Here is a 12,070-nt window from a genome sequence, read left to right as displayed (position 1 = left end):
GGCAGCGGGGCAGGCAGAATGGCGCTGTCCCATCCTGTTTGCAGTATGCAAATTAGCTGCCATCTTTGTTGGCGGTTAACCACCATCTTGGCTGGCAGTTAATTTGCATATCGCCCTGATTAGCCAATGGGAAGGGTAGCGGAGTGACACTAATTACCATGTTTCTCTTATATTAGATAGGATTACATATGTGTCCTTATCCCCACATTACCCCCATTCATGCCCTCCCCCACCCCCGTTGTCTGTGTTCATTGGTTAGGCCTATATGCATGCATACAAGTCCTTTGGTTGATCTCTCCCCTTACCCCCACCCTCCCCTACCTTCCCTCTGAGGTTTGATGGTCTGATCGATGTTTCTCTGTCTCCGGGTCTGTTTTTGTTCATCAGTTTATGTTGTTCATTATATTCCCACTAGGGGCCCGGTGCACGAAATTCGTGCACTGGGGGGGGGAGAGTGTCCCTCAGCCCAGCCTGCCCCCTCTCACATACTGGGAGCCCTCAGGCGTTGACTCCCATCACCCTCCGATCGCCTGATCGGTCCCTTGCCCAGGCCTGATGCCTCTGCCAGAGGTGTCAGGCTTGGACAGGGCACCCCCATCTCCCCCCGATCACTGGCTCTGGCCCCCACCCAGGCCTGAGGCCTCTGGCCCAGGAATCATGCCTGGGCAGGGGACCCCCATCTCCCTCTGATCACTTGCTCCACCCCCCGCCCAAGCCTGATGCCTCTGACCCAGGCTTCAGGCCTGGGCAAGGGGACCATCATATCCCCCCAATCCCCGGCTCTGCCCCCCACCCAGGCCTGATGCCTCAGCCAGAGGAGTTGACCCTCATCACCCTCCGGTCACCAATCACCGGATCGGCCCCTTGACCAGGCCTGAGGCCTCCGGCAGAGGTGTCAGGCCTGGGCAGGGGACCCCCAGCTCCCCGCGGTTGCAGGCTCCACCCCTGCCCAGGCCTAACGCCTCTGGCCTAGGCGTCCGGCCCAGGCAGCGGGGACCTGCAGTGGCAGCGGGGGGCGCCGCAATCGTGGGCTTCGCTTTAGGCCCAGGCAAGGGACCCCTAGCTCCTGGGACTGCCAGCTTCGACCGTGCCCAGCTCCCATCGCTGGCTCCACCCCTACTTCCTGCTATCACTGGCCAGGGCGGCAAAGGCGCCTGATTCTCCGATCATGGCTGGGGGCAGGGCAAAGGCGGCCCCCCAGCTCTTAGCTCCCCCCTGGGTTTCCGATCACTGTCAGTGGCAGGGGGCTTCTTCCTGCTTTCCCTTTCGCCTCCCTGCATTGTGCCTACATATGCAAATTAGCCGCCATCTTGTTGGCAGTTAACTGCCAATCTTAGTTGGCAGTTAATTTGCATATAGCCCTGATTAGCCAATGAAAACGGTATCGCCGTACGCCAATTACCATTTTTCTCTTTTATTAGTGTAGATAAATGAAAGAGATCATGTGATATTTATCTTTCTCTGACTGGCTTATTTCACTTAGCACAATGCTCTCCAGTTCCATCCATGCTGTTGCTCTAGGAATATATCACGAGAAACTAGAAACACCAATCAGAAAGGATATATGCACCCATATGTTCATAGCAGCACAATTCACCATAGCTAAGATTTGGAAACAGCCTTAGTGCCCATCAGCAGATGAGTGGATTAAAAAACTGTGGTACATCTGCACAATGGAATACTACACTGCGGTAAAAAAAAAAAAAAAAAAAAGAAGAAGAAGAAGCAGAAGCAGCAGCAGCAGTGCTTCCTTTCCTCTAGCTTCCAGGCCAAGATTCCTTAGAAATAAAATATTAAGCAAAGTGAGTTATTAAGATGGTAAGGGCAGTGTAAATTGCAGAAGTGTACATATCTTTGAACTGCTGCTCCCTGTAAAAGTCAAAAACTTCCTTCAGACACCTGGTGGTTCCCAACATGATATATCTGTGAGTTCTGTCTTGAATGTTTCATGGCAACCATTTTTCTTAAGCTATGTGAAATCAGAGCATCTTCTCAGGGGGGTGCTCACTATTCAGAGGTCCTGAGGCACTTGTGTAAGCCTGAGGTGAGGCCTGGGTGCAAGTGCGCTGAGTTGAGAGTATGTAGTCACATCCAGGGACAGCATTTCTGGCACCTGTTGTATTATTTTCTTTGTGAATGCCCTCGTGCCCCAGTGCCCCGCAAATGGGAGCTCTGGCCTGAGTCAGAACATTGTCCTTTCCATATTAAATGGCCACCTGCCTGTTGGTCCTTTACTTCTCTTCCAGTCTTAGGGCTGGCTTTTGCCTCCTGCTAAACCTACTCTTTTTCTTTTTCCCAGCTCAAGCCTCAGGCACCGAAGTGATTCAACTCTTCCCTGAGAAAGGAAATATGGGAAAGGTCCTCCCTGAATACCTCAGCAATTGGACCATGGAAAAAGTCAGACGAGGTAGAGGGACTCTTTCCATATGCTGCCACTCTTTCCTTTGATTCAGGCCTAATGTAATGTTTGCTTCTTCGGGAACCCCTTTGACATAAACCATATCACCAGGCAGATGAAATGTTTCCACCATTCTCCAGTCAGCCAAGTTCATGTAGATTCTGAATCTGATGCACCAAATTCCTGGAAGTGCTGAAAATGAACTACGAGTATAGGTTATGTGCGGCTCTCCAAGGCTGCCTGCATACTGATGATTACTAGTTTTGTGACATTGTGCCTCTCTCTAGTTAGTTTCCCTATTTTTTCATGAAATTGGTAAGCTCACCGGCTCAGCTTCTGGTCTTGTTTGCCTTCACAGAGGGGGTGAAGGTGCTGCCCAATGCCATTGTGCAATCAGTTGGAGTCAGCGGTGGCAGGTTACTCATCAAGCTGAAAGATGGCCGGAAGGTAAGGAGGGGAAGACACGCTGCCAGAAGACCTTCTAGCCCTTCCCTCCCCTTTCCTCATTCTTACTCTTTCATTTGATACCAGCACATTAGTTTTCTTGGCAGCCACCACTAAACTGTCATGATTTTCTGAATGAACTGTCCATGCATTAAAATAAGAATGGTGAGAGCCAGAGTAAACACCTGTGACCCACTTTCCCATTGCCCCTTCCTATCACATCACAGATTTTTTGAGACCTGACTAGGGTGACAGATTTATCTTCAAGTGATATGGGATATGTGGACAGGGGGACTTTATGAAATAGAACTTAAAATATGTTTACCAGAGCCCAGCCGGCATGGCTCAGTAGTTGAGCATTGACCTGTGAACCAGGAGGTCATTGTTCGATTCCTGGTCAGGGCACATGCCCGGGTTGTGGGGCATGCAGGAGGTAGCCAATCAATGATTCTCTCATCATTGATGTTTTTATCTCTTTCTCTTTCTCCCTTCCTTTCTGAAATCAATAAAAAATGTACATATATATAAAAAATCTGTTTACCAGAGGTAAGTTAACCAATGATTTTTTGTAAACCCCCAGTTCTTAATGACATCACATACAGTTGCTATGTCCATAGGCATACATGGAAACTGATAACCAAATTATTTCTCTTTTTCCCTCAGGTAAAAACTGACCACATAGTGGCTGCTGTGGGCTTAGAGCCCAATGTTGAGTTGGCTAAGACTGGTGGACTAGAAATAGACTCAGATTTTGGTGGCTTCCGGGTAAATGCAGAGCTCCAAGCACGCTCTAACATCTGGGTGGTAAGTATGCTACAGCAAGACCAGGCATGGTTCCTTGTCCCCAGCCTAGGAGCAAGTCTGCCTGGTGGGGTGCTAAAGCTCATTAGTAGCTTACTACAATAGGATCGGAGTATTTGGAGGCCAAGAGTAGAGAACAGATACTTATGAACTGCTTGCTTTATAAGAACAGGTATGGTCTCATGCTGCAAACTAGTGGAGAAGGAAATGAACAGTGTGCATACCTACAGAACTAGAGCTCTTCCGGTACTGTTGGCAGCAGCCATTGGCGTCACCCTGGCAGGCGTGTGCATGGCTTTCAGAGTGATCTGCTGTTCCCTTTGCCTGAACATGAGTCCAGGGAATGGAGAATGAGGCAATTTGATGACATTCTCTAGAAAGGAATATTACTCCAATTTCATTTTTTTTTTCAGAACTATTTTTAGCTGTTTTTAAAAATCTGTTGTGGCACAAACAAGACTATAGTATGTAGGAACCATGAGGTAATTTCCCCGTTGTTAGATCATTACAAATGTGTTTGATTATGGACTCTACAGCAGAGGACATAGGAACATTAAAAAGTGTTTTCCCTTCAAGCTTTTTTTTAAAAAAAGATAAAGTATACTTTTTTTTTTAACTTGTTATAAAAGAAAAACACACTCAATGTGGAAGACAGACAAGTAGGAGAAAGGGAAAAATCACCTGCAGCAACCACTGTTTGTGTTGTATAGGTTTTGTTTGTTTATTATCCTTTTATTTTTTATTTTTTAATCTTTATTGTTGAAAGTATTACATATGTCCCCCTTTTTGCCCCATTGACCTCTTCTAGCCCATCCCCACCATGTATGTTTTTTTTGTGTGTGTATATTTCCTTCCCTTCATTTCCTTGTGCATAGTTTTTTTGTCATAGATGGTCATGGCAGCATACTATGTGTTAATATTTGTATTCTTCTAACATTTTAATGTATTTTCTATATTGCTTCAGATTCTGTAAACAGATTAATGACTACATAATATTCCATTAAGTGGATTTCATAATTTATTGCACTATTGTCCACGTGTTGGTTTTTAGGGAAGTCTTTGGGGGAATCTGAATAGCCACAAAGGTGAGCAAACATTAGAGAGTTCATATACCACCTGCTTTATGAAATTGTCCTCGTTTACCTCCAGCTAAGGGTTCTCCATCTGTGAAACACTGAGCTCACTTGATTTGTACCTCTCACATGGCACATTTCTTGTTTGCATTGTGAGGAGCAATGCTGTACCTTCCTCAACTAGGTTATACACTCCTTGTGGGCAAGGTCTCTGCCAGGTTTGTCTCAGCAACCCAGACAGTATAATGTTTTATACAGAAGAAAGATTCCATAAATATTTGTTGAATGAATGAATGAATACCAAATAACAACAACAAAAAATCTTATCTTCGAAAAGATTTCTAGGTAAGAGGCAGTCACATCTAAAAACTGGTTTCCACACATAGGAAAGAATATTCTGCAAATTGCGGTTATTAAATACTAGAAGCCCATTGCATGAAGATTCGCACAGTAGGCCTTCCTTCCCCTGGATGGTGGCACCGGTTTTCCTCCAGCACCCAGGACCCAGGCCTTTGGTTCAGCCGCAGCAGAGAAGCCAAGCCTCGAGGCGAGGCTTCTCTGCTGTGGCCACCAAGCCTCTTCAGTCTTCAGTCTTCAGTCTTCACTCTGGCCGGAGCCTTCAGTCTTCGCTCCACGCCTGTGTATGCAAATTAACTGCCATTTTGTTGGGTTAATTTGCATAGTCACTCTGGCTGTTGGGCGTAGCGGAGTGACACAAATTTGCATGTTTCTCTTTTATTAGTGTAGAGTCTGCCCCTGTTAAGGGCAGAATGAGAAGAAATAGGTATGTGCTAGAGCATAGAAGGTTTAAGATAGCTTCATGGAAACATAGAATAGTTTTTAAAAATGGAATTTCAGCTATTTTTAATAGTTTATATATGATTCTGGCTTGTAGATAGAACTATTAATTAGTTGATGTCACAAGCATTTTTGAACCCCAAAAGTTTATGTTCTGTCTTTAACTTGCTTCTTCTTTTTAATCATGTGCTCCTGTAATGTGTTTGTCTCCAAAGGCAGGAGATGCTGCATGCTTCTACGATATAAAATTGGGTAGGAGGCGGGTAGAGCACCATGATCATGCTGTTGTGAGCGGAAGATTGGCTGGAGAAAATATGACTGGAGCTGCTAAGCCATACTGGCATCAGTCAATGTTCTGGTAATAGTTCTGTGCCTTGAGGACTCAACTGGTTAGAACACAGAATTAATGGAACCAGAGTTATGGTTTGGTTTCCTTGTGGGTCAGTTAGCTTTATATGGGGCGGGTTGGGGGGATTCCTTCTCATTTCCATACATTCTACTCCAGATCAGCCTTCTGGTAAAAGGGCCCCATTTGGCATAGCTTAGACTATGTGAATGAATTGGAGAGGGCATTTGCACTTCCTATTAAAATAGCTCAGAATTCAAACAATAGTAGGTGGTACAAAAGTATACTGTTTAGGTATAGACAGCAGTATATTTTAATTTGTTCTTTGCTGCTAACCCTAATGAGCCTAACAGGCTGACAAAAAAGGCAGCCTACTCATCTGTAACCCTTAAGATAAAGAGTTCAAAGTCAGATGTATATAGATAGTTCTCTGGGTAGCAAAAATTTACCAATGGACATTCCTGAATACTGAGGCAGGCCTTGTTTGGCACACTCTCATCCTGTTGATTTGAAAGATGCGATACTTAAGAAACTTCAAGGTTTCAGAAACCTCTAAGGGAAATTCTCAGCTGAGAGAATACATTTTAAGATGATCACACCCAGATTTCTGAGTGCGCAACAAAAACATAACAGATGGATTTCAGGGTCAATACATATAAGATAATGCAGTTAGGAAAAAAATAGTCCACAGCTATACAATTATCAGCTAGGTCCCAGGAACAGAAAACAAGAAGTCATTGTAGACTGTTCCCTGAAGACACCAGTCCAATGAGCTGTGGCCAAGAAGATAACAAAATGTAGAGGACCAGAAACAGAACAGCTCAAGCACCCTAGATGATTACACACCATGGTGTCTGTGCTGCAAATATTCTGAAGTTCTAGCATATTAAGAATCATACAATGGTGATAGGGAAACTTTCCAAGAAGAACAGTTAAAATGACCAACTAGGTGAAGGAACCCCTTTATAGAAAGCATTCTGGCCTTGAAAAATGAAGGCAAAGATGGAAAACTGTCAGTTAATGAAACCATGAAATATTCCTGATTCCGAATTCCATAAATATGGATCACTCTTCAAAACTTCTAAAAGGCAGTCTTAGGATGAGTTAAAGAAAGGTAGTGAATAGTAAATGTGGGAACCCATCACTCCCCAAATGTGGTATGGGATAAAAGCCTGAAGAAAGTGTAGAATGTTGTGTGGATATGTGATAGTATGATGCAGTGATGGCGAACCTTTTGAGCTTGGCGTGTCAGCATTTTGAAAAACCCTAACTTAATTCTGGTACCGTGTCACATATAGAAATTTTTTGGTATTTGCAACCATAGTAAAACAAAGACTTATATTTTTGATATTTATTTTATATATTTAAATGCCATTTAACAAAGAAAAATAAACCAAAAAAATGAGTTCGCGTGTCACCTCTGACATGCGTGTCATAGGTTCGCCATCACTGGTATAATGGCTTCTTAAGGAAAATAAAAGTTGCTTGGGAGAACCGTGCTTTTTCACAATTGTTCCCAAGTGCCCTAGCAGGAGATAGATCAATTTGGCGTTTCTCTCATTGTCACACATAGCAAGTTCCTTGGTTGGCATAAAAGCGTGGTGTCTCAGAGAAAATGTTCTACTGTGTCATTCTTTACAGTCCCATCACAGAGCAACCTCTTCTCTCTTCTTCCTTAGGAGTGATTTGGGCCCTGATGTTGGCTATGAAGCTATTGGTCTTGTGGACAGTAGTTTGCCCACAGTTGGTGTCTTTGCAAAAGCATCTGCACAAGATAACCCGAAATCTGCCACAGAGCAGTCAGGTAAGGACAGCCAACCACTTCTCTCAGCACGGCACAGTGGTTGAGCATTGACCTATGAACCAAGAGGTCACGGTTCCATTTTCGCTCAGGGCACATGCCCAGTAGGGGGCATGCAGAAGACAGCCAATCAATGATTCTCTCTCATCATTGATGTTTCTATCTCTCTTCCTCTCCCTTCCTCTCTGAAATCAATAAAAATATATTTAAAATAAATAAGCCAAACCCAAAGTCCTCACTCTTTAGTGGTTTGAGATGGCAAAATTAGGTATCCTGGTCAATGCATAGGCGTAGATATTGTAGGTCCCCATCCTAGACTCTGGACAGTGGCTATCTCAGCTATTCTGTTGTTTAGTTTGTCTCTAGGGAATAGGAAGACCTGCCTGATAAAGGAAACCTAAGCTTGTTAGCTGTTTTTTGTTTCATTTTTTGTTTTGTTTTTTTGTTGTTGTTTAGGGCCTGCTATTCTCCATGAACCCTGTGTTTGGGAACTGAGCTGAGTAGTTCTTGAGCTGCCTCTAATTCCATTTATCAGATCTTAATGCCAGGTTTTCTTTAGATGGGAGGCAACTCTCTTGGAATGAATTTTTCTCCCCCACACATCTTTCATTAACTCCCAGGCTTATTCTCTCTCCTTCCATGACCTTGGCTGAAGTTATTTAATGTCCATGTCCTCTTGTCAGAGGTGTTTCAAGGACAAGTTGCTCTTTTAAGAAGGAGAAAACAAAACATTATATGGATACTAGAGGCCTGATGTATGAAATTCTTGCACAGGTAGGGTCCCTAGGCCTGGCCAGAGATTAGGGCTGATCTGTGGGGTGACCAGCAGGGCGATTAGGAGGCCCCCACTTGCACCCACCCTGGCTGGCCTGGCACTGGCCCTGCCACTGCTGGTCTACTCCCTCTGTGGGGTGACCACCTGGGCGATGGGGGGGGGCATTGGCACCCGCCATGGCTGGCCTGGCACCACCCACTCACAGGCCCCGCCCCCCCCCACCACCAACCAGTCACTCTGCAGGTCATTCAGCCATTCGTTGATGTGCATATTAGGCTTTTATTATATAGGATGTAGGTCCTTTTTCTGTGTAATCCAAGTTGATTACATACACCCACTCCTTAATTCTGACCTCTCTTGGGAAGTGGATCCTGGAGAGGGGGCCCAAGGACTTCTCAGCTCCAGGTCACTACTCTGTCCACTGGTCAGTATTACTTGGAACCTGGTTATTCTCAGAAGACACGGTGCCCCCTCCCCATGCCGCCCTCTGTCCCACCCCACTCCCGCCAGGAGAAAACACCTCTACTGTGGTTTTCCCATATGGAAATGCCTTCTTCTTTGTCTAGACCAGTGATGGCGAACCTTTTGAGCTCGGCGTGTCAGCATTTTAAAAAACCCTAGCTTCACTCTGGTGCCGTGTCACATATAGAAATTTTTTGATATTTGCAACCATAGTAAAACAAAGACTTATATTTTTGATATTTATTTTATATATTTAAATGTCATTTAACAAAGAAAAATCAACCAAAAAAAATGAGTTCACGTGTCGCCTCTGACATGCGTGTCATAGGTTCGCCATCACTGGTCTAGACTATCTTCCTAGTGGCACTGTACGATAAACCTTTTCACTCTAATAGCATCATCTGTCTCTGCTCTGTTCAATACATTAGCCACTAGCCACATGTGGCTGTTTAGCACTTGAAGTGTGGCTACTGCAAATGAACTGAATTTTACATTTTATATCATTTTAATTAAAATATTTAAAAACTTAATTAATTTTTAATTAGAATAGCTATATGTGGCTAGTGGCTACTGTACTGGACCATGCAACTCTAGAATGTTTCTCAGAGGACAAGAACAAGTCTTGTGCAATTTGAGAAATCCAGATGCCAGGAAATATCCATAGTATAAATTTAAAATGAGCCCAGCCGGCGTGGCTCCGTGGTTGAGCGTCAACCTATGACTCAGCAGGTCACAGTTTGATTCCAGGTCAGGGCACATGCCTGGGTTGCCGGCTTGATCCCCAGTGTGGGACATGCAGGAAGCAGCCGACCAATGATTCTTCTCTCATCATTGATGTTTCTGTATTTCTCCCTTACTTTCTGAAATCAATAAAATATATATTTAAATAAAATAAAATGAGATAGGAAGGGAGGGAAGTTTTGGGTCAGACTGATACAGTGCCCAGGAGCTGACAAAGAAGAGCTTTCATTGCCTTTGACAATGAAGAGGGGCTGAAAAAAGCCAATGTTTACTGAGAGGGCATAGAGAAATCATCTAAAGCAGCTTAAAGCAGGTGTCAAAAGAGACTTCTAGAATTTTCCAAGCTCATAATAACTGTTTTGTTTCGGTTTGTTTGTTTGTTTGTTTGTTTGTTTGGGGGGTTGGCTACAGGGACTGGTATTCGATCAGAGAGTGAGACAGAGTCAGAGGCCACAGAAATCCCTGTTCTTCCAAGCAACCCTGGGGTCCTCCAGGTCCCTGTCGAAGGGGAGGACTACGGGAAAGGTGTTATCTTCTACCTCAGGGACAAAGTGGTGGTGGGGATCGTGCTGTGGAACATCTTCAACCGAATGCCGATAGCAAGGAAGGTAAGTGACTTTCAGAGCTCCTATCGCAGCAGTTCTCAACCTGTGGGTCGCGACCCCTTTGGGGGTCGAACGACCCTTTCACAGGGGTCACCTAAGACCATCAGAAAACACATATACAATTACATATTGTTTTGTGATTAATCACTATGCTTTAATTATGTTCAATTTGTAACAATGAAAATATATCCTGCATATCAGATATTTACATTACGATTCATAACGGTAGCAAAATTACAGTTAGGAAGTAGCAACGAAAATAATTTTATGGTTGGGGGTCACCACAACATGAGGAACTGTATTAAAGGGTCGCGGCATTAGGAAGGTTGAGAACCACTGTCCTAGAGGAAGATGGGAGGAGCAGCCGGAATACACTCCTGTGACTTCATCGGGTGCCCTGGTCAGGTACTGTTTGACCAGGCACCCAGGTCAGATTGTACCTGAGCAGAACAGAGACAGCCTTGGCTCAGGAATGTTTCTCTTTCACTCAGGATCTGGCTGGGTGGTCCCAGAGTTGGAACATGCTCATTTGGGGTTGGTAGAAAGCTGTTCCCACAACTCCTTCCCAGTGTGATTGGGGACTGGCCCAGGCTGCCCCATCGTACAGCCCGGCCAGATTGCACATGGAGTGTTAGTGACCCACTGTTTCTCTCTCCCTCAGATCATTAAGGATGGTGAGCAACATGAAGATCTAAATGAAGTAGCTAAACTATTCAACATTCATGAAGACTGAAGCCCCCCAGTGGAATAAGCAAGCACTTTGCTGTCCCTGACAGCAGTTTGGATGACTAAAGGAGCATTTTTTTATTCCTCCGTGTGTATGAGTGTGAATGATCATGTCCCTTGTGAATATTTCAGCGATGTAGGCATATTCTTAATGTTCACATCACTAAATAAAACCTGATTCTTCTAAATTAAATTCTGCTTTCTTTGCAATGGAGTGGGTAGGTGAAGGGAAGAAAGCCATGCATATCAGAGAACAAGATTGGAGCTACTACCAAGTGCATGATTTTTCTCAGCCTTGTATTCCCTGCTTCACACTCTAAACTCCTTTCAGTTCCCCCAAACTTCTCTCTCACCCCTCCAGACCTCTCTGTGTGCACCGGCTGTGGTCTGCCCACAGCGTTTGACCCCTTTCCCCTCTGGGGAAGGTCCTAGTCTCTATGAAGACTTTCCTTGCTCAGCCAGCATGCTCAGTGGTTGAGCATCAACCTGTGAACCAGGAGGTCACAGTTTGATTCCCTGTCAGGGCACATGCCTGAGTTGCAGGCTCAATCCCCAGTGTGGGGCATGCAGGAGGCAGCCAATCAATGATTCTCTCTCATCATTGATATTTCTATCTCTCCCTCTCCCTTCCTCTCTGAAATCAATAAAATTATTTTTAAAAAGATTTTCCTGCCGAAACCGGTTTGGCTCAGTGGATAGAGCGTCGGCCTGCAGACTGAAAGGTCCCAGGTTCGATTCCTGTCAAGGGCATGTGCCTGGGTTGCAGGCACATCCCCAGTAGGAGATGTGCAGGAGGCAGCTGATCGATGTTTCTCTCTCATCGATGTTTCTAACTATCTCTCTCCCTTCCTCTCTGTAAAAAATCAATAAAATATATTAAAAAAAAAAAAGATTTTCCTGACCCTTCTAAGCCTGTTCCTTTCTTATGTCTCCCTGCTGGTCTGCCACTTCCTGGTAAGACAAAATCATGGCTTTAATATCTTGATCTTGGTTATATCTCTAGAGCTTAGCATAGAGTCTGGCTCACATAGGTATTTAGTAAATCACTGTTGAAAGAGTGAACACATAAACATATGGGATAGACTCTACCTGGAAAAACA

General features: G+C 44.5%; 1 protein-coding gene across 2 annotated transcripts in view; it reads left to right on the top strand.

Moving 5' to 3' along the window:
- Positions 1-11,827, top strand: part of AIFM1 (apoptosis inducing factor mitochondria associated 1) — a 38,119-nt gene extending 26,292 nt beyond the window's left edge. For both annotated transcript variants that reach the window (XM_081115185.1, XM_081115186.1), the window contains exons 10-16: positions 2,300-2,407; positions 2,757-2,845; positions 3,506-3,646; positions 5,730-5,872; positions 7,540-7,664; positions 10,051-10,247; positions 10,906-11,827. In XM_081115185.1, the coding sequence (XP_080971311.1) occupies positions 2,300-2,407; positions 2,757-2,845; positions 3,506-3,646; positions 5,730-5,872; positions 7,540-7,664; positions 10,051-10,247; positions 10,906-10,977 (875 nt within the window). In that variant the 3' untranslated portion in view covers positions 10,978-11,827. The remainder of the gene's footprint in view (positions 1-2,299; positions 2,408-2,756; positions 2,846-3,505; positions 3,647-5,729; positions 5,873-7,539; positions 7,665-10,050; positions 10,248-10,905) is intronic.
- Positions 11,828-12,070: the final 243 nt, after the last annotated feature.

This window comes from Myotis nattereri (genome assembly GCF_964212035.1).
Source record: "Myotis nattereri genome assembly, chromosome: X".
Taxonomy (NCBI): domain Eukaryota; kingdom Metazoa; phylum Chordata; class Mammalia; order Chiroptera; family Vespertilionidae; genus Myotis; species Myotis nattereri.
This window is presented reverse-complemented; position numbering and strand designations above follow the sequence as displayed.